The sequence below is a fragment of the Chenopodium quinoa genome, unplaced genomic scaffold (assembly GCF_001683475.1).
Source record: "Chenopodium quinoa cultivar QQ74 unplaced genomic scaffold, ASM168347v1, whole genome shotgun sequence".
Taxonomy (NCBI): domain Eukaryota; kingdom Viridiplantae; phylum Streptophyta; class Magnoliopsida; order Caryophyllales; family Amaranthaceae; genus Chenopodium; species Chenopodium quinoa.
In genome coordinates this window covers 4,252,605-4,264,822 of record NW_018743199.1, presented here as the reverse complement: position 1 = coordinate 4,264,822, position 12,218 = coordinate 4,252,605, and the positions used below count along the sequence as shown (strand labels likewise).

General features: G+C 32.8%; 1 protein-coding gene across 1 annotated transcript; it reads left to right on the top strand.

The window, feature by feature from the left end:
* The first annotated feature begins 6,454 nt into the window (after nucleotides 1-6,454).
* On the top strand, nucleotides 6,455-6,832 carry LOC110733726 (14 kDa proline-rich protein DC2.15-like). The gene has a single exon (XM_021913811.1). The coding sequence runs from the start codon at nucleotides 6,455-6,457 to the stop codon at nucleotides 6,830-6,832; it is 378 nt and encodes a 125-aa protein (XP_021769503.1).
* Nucleotides 6,833-12,218: the final 5,386 nt, after the last annotated feature.

The following is a 12,218-nucleotide window of genomic DNA, read 5'->3' as shown; positions in this document are numbered from 1 at the left end:
TCTGGGATCGATTCGCATTACTCACCCTTGTGGCTCTCTAAACACACACACAAAATGTCATCTCATCAAATTTTATCCTATAAAAAAAAAGCTACTAATATCAACTTAGTAACCCCTAACCAAATGAGTAACCCTTATAACATAACAAAGTAACCCTCATAATGGTTGGTCACACCGTGTGGCCAATCACATATGAAAATTTGTGTACTAATATGGGTAAAAGATATAGCATGGTATAAATACTACTACATCATTTCCATATTGGAAAACGCTTTTGTTTTTGACTAGGAATAGTTGAGATGCATTGCCTCACCTAAGTATGAACATTCTCACAAAGTGGTTAAGATTTTTTATGAAGTACCTTTCTCATCTTTGTTTTAGTACGAATATTGTTTTATCATGTTATGTGTTTAAAGTGAGAGTGAAGGATAGCTGGTGGTTAGAGCTTTCCTTATGATTTCAAGAGATCTATGATCGATTAAAAATTGTGTTTAAAGTGATAATGTGAGACACTAATTAAATTTTTTTTGAGAAAGAGTACGTGGGGGCGTTCTCATGAAATACTCAGTAGAACCCTTTTTTGCTTGCTTAACTATGCTACTAAGGTATTATGTATAAACCCCTAACAAGAAGTAAACTGATTTGATGCAACAAGTTTGCGTGTCATTCTGCATGATGATATAAAGCAAGATCGTATAATACGTTGTACATTTTGATTGCTAAACATATAATTTGTCTATCTAAATGTTTTCGTCTTTGATTCTCATTATTGCTCATTACATACCTTTTACTCTACAAGGTGATAATATAGACCGATAAACTATCATAAACGCCTACATAACATTAAAAATATGTCATATATAAAATACTTTGTATAAATTTATTATTAGAATTTTCAATTGTTATCGCGTTAAGCCATAATTTATAAACTTTTAATAGTGAACGAGCCATAAATATAATTGTATATATCTAGTCGAGTGGCTCGAGCCATCCAGGGATTTTTCATTCATCAAGAATTCAAGACTAGTCATCTTAAAATATCATTAGTAACAATCAAACATCGTATTATTGGACTTGTGCACAAAGTGGGTTCCATACTTTTATATGCATCAATCATCTAGTAGGTTTGAGAATAGAGACCAACTTGAGCAATTGTGTGTGGAATAGATAGTTTCTATTCACTCGTGATCTTTATCAATTCGTAGTATTTTTCTTTAGATATTTTAATAGATATTTTGTGTTCATTCATTGAATTTTAGCAACCATGTAATTCTTAAGTCTTAACATCACAAAATCTTTGTTACTCTGGCCCTCCATTTTATTCCGCAAATTATTGTGGATGTCCAATATTAATTATTCTTAATTTTTAATATATACGGAGTAATACAAATGGTTCTACAATTATATCAAGATATGTGTTTTATATATATACACACACCGACACACGTATGGGACAAGAGTTGAGGTTAATATTTTCATTGACATTTACATTATTTGGGGTAGATATAACGGAAAATTTAGGTATATTTGCTTATATAATTTGAAGGTAAAGGACTATATTTAAAATAATACACAACTTTTTATATACACTTGGTGCACAAAAATAGCTTTGAGTGCACCATGCACCCTATTGAGCTTAAAAAGTTTTAAAAATATAATTGTACATTTTGTTTATGTAGTAGACTTCATTCCTTTTTTTTTTTTTTTTTTTTTTTTTTTTGTTAAAACCATGTGAAAATCATGAAAAACTTTCAACAATGAATGAAATTTATTCCACACTTCCACCTTTGTATGTATAGTATAACATCTTTCCAAAATAAAAAGCTAAAAACTTATCAATTATGGATAAAGAGATTGTCGTTTGTGGTTGGAGTCCTTGGAGAAATATTTAATAATAGAACATTAGAACATGTGACTATATCACTTACTAAGTTACTACAATACTTATTACAATAAGCATTATGCAACTTTATGGACGCAAAATTAGGTAAATATGGGAATAATAATGAGTTTGTTATTTTTTTGATTTAATTTTCATCATCTTGTGAACAAATAGTACATGTATACCGTAAATTGATTTTAAATGTACCATATACCCAATTCATATATTAACTAAGGGTTTGTTCACATGTATTGAGCTGAACTAAATTGAATAGAGCTGAAATGAATATTTTATGAGAGAAGAAAATTGGGATTGGAACTGAATTGAAATGAACAGATTGGAGCTTAACTGAAATGAACTGAAATTAAGGTGAAGTGAACAGACCCTAAATCACTTCATCAATCGTGATTTCGTGAAAATGTGTATTATAGTGTATTTGTATCCTTAACTATGCATTGTAGTAAATGTACATTCTCACGACTGACTCAATAATTATTACCCCAAAAGCATGTGGTGGCTAGGGTAGAGCTGTTGTGGTGCATATTCACATGAAGTACTTTTTAGGAGTCCTGTACATCATTTAATGATCTTGCATAAAATGATCAATCAAATGAACCTAAAAGGGTTTTGAATTCCTTTTACCCTAACATGTACAAGAAGATCCAAAAACAGAAAAAACTAACTCTCCATCTATAAGCCATAAATGACACCTGAAACCAAAAAGTATAAGGAGAAAGGCTAATATAACTACTTTTAATTTTTTGTTTTTAATGAAAGCTAGCTAGCACTGAACCACTGAATTATTGAGGCTACTAGATATAACCCGACATATTTTATCAATAAATTCATTATCATAAAAAAAATAAAAACAAACGTATCTATGAATTTTATAGCCTCTTGTTTGTTTGCAAATTGAATTGTCTTCTCAATTTCATTAAATTAATTAGTATTTTAATTTGCTAGCTTAAGATGTATAATTTAATTAAGTCACTTATAAAACAAATACCCGTATAAAAGTAAATATGTTTATGTAATCGGTACAAAATACAATGTTGAATTCGTTAGATATATTCCCTCTGTCTTTTGAAGATAGGTTGAGTTTTTGATGTATAGAATATTAACATGGAAAAATCATTACAAATGGACTTACGAAAAATTTGTTATTTAACTTTTGACTATATAGGTTTTAATGTTATGACTAGTAAATAAGAAATAATTAATATAAGTTCTAAAAGAAATTTGTCAAATTGTTTTGAACATTCGAACTGAAATGAATCTAAGCAAATCATAAAATATTGAACATCAAATTAAATCAATTATCAGGTCTTTTCATCTTGTGATGTTTAACAGTCATGTGTTTGGTTGTAACTTGAAGTTTGAAAATCATAAGAATTCTTATGAAACACCGACTCATTTTCAAAGCATAACTATGCTATACAACATTAATAAATTAAATTCAGGTCTTATATATCTAATTCACTAGGCAGATTTACTTACAAATTAAATCAAACATCTAACCATATCAATAAGGTAGTTAAAATTAATTAGTCTCGTCTCACCTTGAATATTTGAATGAAAAATTAACCCAAATATATATATAGTTATATACGCATACCACATTGTAAAATTTGAAATAGAAGTCAATCAATACAACTCCTCTTGAAATTTTGTGAGAACTTATTTGTAAACTTGCTTTCAACCCAATAAACCAAATAATCACTACAGTAATACTCAATTCTTATCCAATTAAACCACATAATTAAAATGTACTCATGCAATTAATTAAGGGAAATTCCCATTGATACACTTCAGGTTTTGACTTTTCCCAACGGTACCACTTTTTTTTTTTTTGACTTCCTAATGATACACCCAAGTTTATGACTTACTAACTCACGTGATTAAGTTTGTTAATCAGACGTTAATAAGTTAGTAAATCTAGGTTAAAATATAATTTTGTAAAAAAAAAAAAGACTAATTTACCCCTTTTAAACCCTTCCCTCCAACGATAAAAAACCCTTCCCCTTCCATTTATGTCGATTTGACATAAACCAAACTCACTTTCAAATTTCATCTCTCTCTCCTCTGCTCTCTGTTGAATTCACGAAGGGTTTGCAAGGGAAAATTTGCTAAATTCGTTGGTCTACAAAGCCATTAGAGGGAAATCTTGCATAATTCAGGTACTTTAGCACTACTACTGTTCATTTATGCATGATTTGGTGCATTTGTTTGATGTTCTGTTTTAATATGCGATTTTAGGTTTAATTCATGATTTTAATGATGTATATTTGTGTGATTTTAGGGTTCTTTCATGTATATTAGGTGGGGGCTTATGTTTGTTCAATTATTGGTTTAGAATATGGAATTATATTGAATGAAATGCCATGATCGTGTTTGATTGATTGTTGGATAATTGAATTGGAATTGATTTGCATGTTGTAAGTGTGTGCATTGTTTACCTTATTTTGCAGAATGGGTGATGTTGTGATAAGGTTTCATTACTGGGATAAACATGTTGATATTGATGTTGACTTAGATAGATGTAATTTGATGGACTTGATTATGGATTTTGAGGACACTACTGCATTAGACACTGAGTATCCCTTAATCAACCCTACCTTTGGTTATGGTCACAATGAAAAGAATCACCCTTTACTAAATGATGCTGATTTTTTAAGATGATTCATACCCTAGGTGACTGTGAGATGTATCATATTTGGGTTGGGTTTGCCAAGAAACCAAGTGCCTTGAATAGAATGATCAACAGGTTAAGGAACAAATCCAAATCTGCACAACCAATTGATGCACCTTCCCAAACATTGTGAAAGACTCATCAAGGGAGCATTGGACCATTATTTCTGATAGGCAAAAGGCAAGTACTTTCCTCTTTGTGTTTCAATTTTTTGATTGTTTTGCTATGATATGAGTCTATCCCTAAGTAAGCTTATAGTGTTTGCATTAACCCAATTCCTAACACACAGCAATGGCCTGCAGATGAGTCAGGTACAATTATCATGCCTCCTAAGATGAAGAGGGGAATTGAAAGACCAAGTAGGAATAGAAAGAGGGAGGAAGGTGAAGAGCAACCTGGAAAAAGGTCCAAAACAGTCAAATGTAGCAAATGTGGTTGCTTTGGCCATAATAAGACAACTTGTAAGGGAGGGTTAATTGGGAAAGAACTGAAGTCAAATGAGCCTGTTGTCATAAAAAATCCTAGGGTCAGAGACCAAAGTAATGCAGCAAAGGCAGCAAAGAAATCTGAAGAAGTTGGATCTCAGTCTGCAGCTTCAGCTAAACAAGAAAAGGGACAGAAGGGCAGACCCTCAGCTGAGGAAGCAATAGTACTGACAGCTTCACAGTTGCCTAGCCAACCAGTGCCTATGTCTCAATGAAAATCAAATTCTCCAAGCTCCTAAGTCTTTTGTTCTGCAGTATAGTGGCATATGCATTTTGATAATTTTATAGGAAGTCAAAACTTGTAGTTAACTCTGTTTTTTTGTCATTTGGGATGATTTTTGCTGTTGTTATTTGGTAATTTAGTAGACAACTTTACTATTGAAAGTTGGATTTTTGCAATGTTCCCAAATAACCTATATATATTAATGAATGTTGGAAACTGATGTCATTTTGTGTATTTCAATTTGTCCCACATTTTAGTTACTTTGTCTATTTTAGTTGATTTCAATATTAAACATACACAGTCAATGATAAGTTTGCAGCAATGTCAGAAGAGAAGATAAGTTTGCAGCAAGGGAGCTTTAATGGAGATGAGATAAGTTTGTAACAATGGAAGAGAACTTTAATGGAGAATAGAAGAGGGGAAATTGGCTTTTTTTAGGGAGGGAATAGGGTTTGAGAAGTTGGAGGGAAATAATAGACAATTTTAGGGGAAAAATTTGGAGGGAATGGATTAAAAAAGGGGTATATTAGTCATTTCATCTTTTACTAAGCCTAAGATGTTAATTTATCAAGTTATTAACGTCTGATTAACAGACTTAGGATGTATCAGCATGAAGTCAAAAAAAAATGTGGTACCATTGAGAAAAGTCAAAACCTGGAGTGTATCAATGGGAATATCCCATTAATTAATAAGAAGATTTCACTAGTAGGCTAAGCTAGTAGCCAATTTAGTTCAAAAGGAGTGATTCAAATTGAGACAACTAAGGTTTTTTTTTTTTTTTTTTTTTTTTTTTTTTTTTTTTTTTTTTTTTTTTTTGAGGGAAACTAAGGTGATAACCTAGTAGCAAAGACCCCATTTATATCTTTTCACTCCCTCTTGTTATTTTTGTTAAAAATTATATTCCACTTTTTTTGTAAGTATTATTAATAATATATTTTTATAATATACAATTTATTTAGGTTTTCCAAGTGTTTCTTAAGGACCAGTGTAGCACATGGGCGCTAATTAATTTTTTACACAAACTTACAAACAAATCCTACTCATACATTTTTAACCCTTTTCATGACTCCACCCTTTATAAACACACCAACACAACCCCTATTTCCCTCACTCAACAACAAACCTTCTTTCAAACCCTTACCTTAAACTACATCCCCTAACCAATAATTCTCATCATGGCTACCACCACCAAGCTCATCGCCGCCATCCTCATCCTCTCCCTCGTAACCCTATCACCCATGTGCAACGCCTGTTGTGGTAGTTGCGCTACTCCCCCACCAGTTACCCCTAGCACGGGCAAATGCCCTATTGACACACTCAAACTCGGTGTATGTGCGGATGTTCTAGGGCTAGTCCATGCCGTGATTGGTAGCCCACCCTCTGGTACTCCATGTTGTGCCCTAATCAAAGGTCTTGCCAACCTCGAAGCCGCTCTTTGCCTTTGTACTGCCATTAAGGCTAACATCCTTGGTATCAACTTGAATGTGCCTGTTACCCTAAGTGTTCTCCTTAGCGCTTGCCAGAAAGATCTTCCAGAAGGATTTAAGTGCTAATTATTATCAATGTTGTTCATTTTATTTATGCATGGAAAATTACAACAACAACAACAAAAAAAAAAAAATTACTAAATTATATGATAGCTCATGATTTTTAGCTCTCATATAATATTCATTTATGTATTCATAATTCATGCATACCTAGCTTATAGTAATATTATGTATAAATGTTCATAATATTGTGAACATTGATATATAACTCTATATTGCTAGGTTTTTTTTTTTTCTTTTGTATTTAACTTGTTATTGCATGATTTGCTTGTATTATTAATTTGAATGTACTATTTACTAGATTTTTAATATAATCATGTTATTGTAATTTTTTTTTATTTAATTTTGTTAATAGTTGTTTTTGTTTTTATTGTGATTTAATTTTGTGTTTAGAGTCCCCTTGCTACATGCACCAGTGATTCAGTGCATGTGAATTGTTTCCAGTAAGATTTTCTTTGTTCATTGACCCACATATTTTCTATCGTGTGTGGTACGGTGTACGTGTATGTATCTTTTTTTTTTAATATATTATTATTATTATTATTTTTTTTTTTTTTTTTTTTTTTTTTACGGAATGTATCTAATTTCTGATGTATGTACAATATTAAGCTTTATGTATTTTGTTTGAGCCAATTTATTTGTGTTTGGTACGTTACAAAAATGACAAATCAAATAAAATAATGACAATGGAAATTTGGCAATGTGGTTCTAACAACGTTTGGTGCATATATACTTTGTATAATATATGTGGAGTATGTACGATACTTGGTATGAGTTTTCTATTCAAATAGCGACGTTTTATATTAAATCTATTTTATGTGTATTTATAATACACACTTTTTCTTTTAAAAACATATGTATGTTGTTTTATCAATTTTTGCTTAATAGCCTAAAAAGGAAATATCCTTAAAGTCCTTAACTTAAAAATTAAATTATAATGAAGTATATTAGGACTGCGGCATTAATATACTATGTATAGTAGTATATGGTAGAAAATTAAAGAAGTTTCGATTTTAGGGAAATTTATTTATTTTATCTATATTCGATATATTAAAGAGAATTTAAATAAAATCAACTCAAATATGATGACCTATATATAAGGCTATAGAAAGAGCCTATTATGTGTTCAGCAGCACCATGATTGGTTCGACACTAGATTGAAGAATATAATCTAATCCTTCAAGCAGTTTGAGGGATCATGATATGTTATTGATAGAGTATAAAACATATTCATGGGTCTCAACTAGAGCTGTCAAAAGTTGACCCGATCCGAAATACGACCCTAACCCGTTTGAACCCGAAAAAAATGGTGACCCGAACCCGACCTAACCCGACCTGAAACCAACCCCAGACCCGAGTTGACCCGAGTATTTGAGACCCGAACCCGACCATGAGCCGACCTAGAGAGGACCCGACTCGAATGTGACCCGTAAATTATTGACCTAAACCGAACCCGACTCGAACCCGAGAATGACCCAAACCCGATTTAACCCGTCAAAACCCGAATTCAACCTGACCTGTTACTAACCTGACCCGAGGTCAACCCGACCCGTTCCTAACCCGACTCGAATTTAAACCCGACCAGTTACAAACCCGACCCAAAATCACCCCGATTTGTTATTGACCCGACCCAAATTCAACTTGATTTGTTATTGACCCGACCTGAATTTAAACTCGACCTATTACTTACCCGAATTTAAACGTATTTGGGGCTATATGAGGTGAGTGAGGTGAATCGGTGATAGTGATTTTGTCTAATTAAATCAGCCAAATGTTTTTTTTTTTTTCCTAAATTTATCTTCAAAATAAACTTCCATATAACTAGTTATAATCCTTTTATGGATCCTTTTTTTCAAATTTTAGTATTCACTTGTTTTTTTTAATATTTTTTAAATGTTTTAAATTATGCAATTTGATTTGGAGCTTTAAAAAATAAAAAATAAAAAAATTTATTGACTTGAACTGAACCCGACTCGAACCCGAGAATGACCCGACTTGATTATAACCCGCAAATTATTGACTTGAACTAAACCCGACTCGAACCCGATAATGACCCGACCTGATTATAACCCGTAAATGATTGACTTGAACCAAACCCAACTCGAACCCGAACAGGACCCTAACTCGTTTAAATCCGTAAAAACCCGAATGTAACCCGACCCGAATGTAACCCGACCTATTATTGGCCCGACCTAAACCCGACCCAAACCCGATAAGATGTATGACCCGACGTGACCCGACTCAAGCATGACCCAACCCGAACCCAACCTGCATAGGTCCCGACATTAACTCGTACTGACCCGACCCGAGATGACCCGACCCAAACTAACCCGACTCAAACCCGACCCATTTACCCGAATTGACAGCTCTAGCCTCAACCATCAGCTTAACCTTTTGATTGAGTTGGTTCTCTAACATGGTATCGGAGCCAAAGTGACATAGAGGTCACGGGAATAAAAATATTCCTGTGCGTCAACCATTAGCCTAAGGCTAGCACCAAAATTAATAATGCCGAAAATGACACTATTTACTTTGTATTTAGATTAAGACTGATGCAATTATGGAATGTCAAGGATTGACAATACATATTCAGCCTAACATACTGTTGCCAACATTATACAGCTATCTGCAATCTCATCAACTGATATTTTACATATCTTTTACTAGAGAAAATGGTCTATTTCGTTCTTTCCATGCAACTAGCGGAGACATATTTAAAAAATGTCCATTACTTCGTATAGTATGAAAGCTATTTTTAAATATAAAGAAAAAAAATATATACTCCGGATTCTGTAGTAAGTGGTGGCCAACTTAACCTAGCCATCATGTACTCTCATTTAATAGTGCTTATATTTCATTATTATCATGTTATAGACTGGCACGTGTAATTTATGCGTAAATGATGCTCGTGAACCTCAATCACAAGCTCAACAATTAACTATATATTGTGTTGTGTGTATCCTTAAGCGCGACTGTGCGAGCACCATGCACGGTGCTTCATGGTGCTCGAGGGTTCAGTATAGAATTGCCCCACCAGCCACAAGGTACTACAAGATTAGACATAAAGAAAATAGTAACAAAAAAATTGCGCCTTTATATTTTTATTATTATCACAGATTCACAGACATGTGATCCTCTCTCATTCTTTCATGTCTCTCTCACTTTTCATCTTGTTCTTGTGACCTTGTCCGTTGCTACTTGTGTTTGTCTCATTCTCTCTAACACAAGTTTGAATATATCATTGTTAGGCAGAGATTTTAATTTGTTCGTTAGCCTCATAACAACCATATATATGTGATATTTATACCTTTATCTCATTGAAATTACTACGTTGTATTTTCATAGAATAAAACACTGCCCTTATAAGTTACTGGAGCTCGTAATTGAAAAAAAAAATTCAAAATCTTTCTATTTCTCCTCACGATCTTTAACGTAATTACAATACACCTGGGTGTGTATAAAAAATTTCACTGTCTGTTATTTCACCCTGTGTTTCTCCTCTTGGTCCGACCTACAAATAATGTGTGTTATCATATCATTGTTATTATTATGTCATATACTCCCTCATCTCTCGTTATTATAATGTTACTTTTTGTACTGTTAATTGTTTTCCATACTTTCTTTAACGCTACACTTTACTTAACACTCTATATATTTTTACCCCCTTTAAACGTCATGACATTTTACTATTTTTAGAACGGCGGAAAAAAATTAACATTTTCATGTAAAACCTTTAATTTGGGCCTCAATAATACAGTTCAATGGGGTTAAATTGTGAAAGGTGCTACAAAACAAGGACATTCATTTTGGACCTAAGTTGCATGCAATGTAGTCTTGTAACATTGCGAAACATGTTTGTGCATGAGATGATCTATCTAAGGCTGTCTTATGAGCATACCATTCATTAGAATATATGTCTGTTATTGGACATCATAGGATAACGTGTAGCGACACGTGTCATCTATTGGGTGGGGGATACTAGATAAATCTAATTCAATTCGTATTAGAAAGGGAAAGAATGATGTATGGATGAATGCCAAGCGTATCTAACGATCATACTAAAGACATTATTCCTAAGATGAATCCTATCTACGTTCTAGGCTAACCTGGCCATGCAAATGCCCAATTACAAAGGGTATATATCTATTGTATTTTAGATAGGATTAATTAGTTGCTACGTACTTAGGTAAAATCGTTTCATATTAGAAAATTAAATAAATAAATTATATAAAGATAAAGGTTAAAGAGTCAAATTTATTTAATTAGTCTAAATTTAATTTATGTCGGAACGAGATAATAAAATTATATTCATATACATATGTACAAGAGTATTAATACGGATAATTTGATATTGATCGCTCGTGGATTAATTGTGTCTATTCGGAATAAAAGATGTAATTATCAATGTATGATAGATATTAGTGTTAAAAGTTAGATATTATGTTAAAAGTTATTGTGTGTGTATATATGTATTGTTGCTATAATAATTTCTATATTAATACATGTATAGGAATATCACATTATTAGTGACGATGATGGCTTGGTTTTTGTTGTTAAATAAGTCCAATATATGCTAATTTACAATTGGCGCGGTTGATATCATGAAGACAATCAAGTAAATTTCCAAGAATTCTACTTGTTTTTTGTTTGCTTATTGTGTTTCTTTCAAGCTCAAATATTGTTTAATGCAACAATTTACATCTAAAAGCTGTATTTCCTTTAGGTTGATATGTATATGTCACCTCCCAATTATCATTGAGTTCAAAAGCGTCTAATTCGACCTCCATTCTTTGGATCTACCCATTTTGTTATCAGTACGCCGTGACAGCTTGCTTGAAAGAGATAGGATTCTGAGATGACTTTGTCAAAGTACGTGTAGAAAGAAAACTATGAACCACTGCCGCATGCGTTGGCCGTATTGGCAATGTGTGCAGCACTGCAACGTTTGATTGATAACTTGGTCCTGAGGTCACAAAGCCCTCGAACCTACTACGGTTTGGTCGAGGTCGAGGTCGAGATGCATGATGGCCATGATCCATCTCCTTAGAGGCATTTCATTTAAGACCAGGGGGTTAATTTGGTTTGGAAATTAATAGTGCCGGACTTCACATAGTTTCTTTATCGACTTATCTATACACTTCAATAAACTGAATTAATTATTATATTTATAACTTGAACATCAAACATATCTAAATAATTAAGGACCCGTTACATCGCCATGATTAATAACTAGTAAAAAAAAAAGGCAACTTAGGGCCTGTTATCTTATGTTGAAATTCAGTTCAGCTCAATTCAGTTCAGTTCAGTTCAGTTCAGTTCAATTCAGTTCAGCTCAGTTCACTTCAGTTCAGTTCAGTTCAGCTAAGCTCAGCTCCTAATTTCCTTCTCTTTT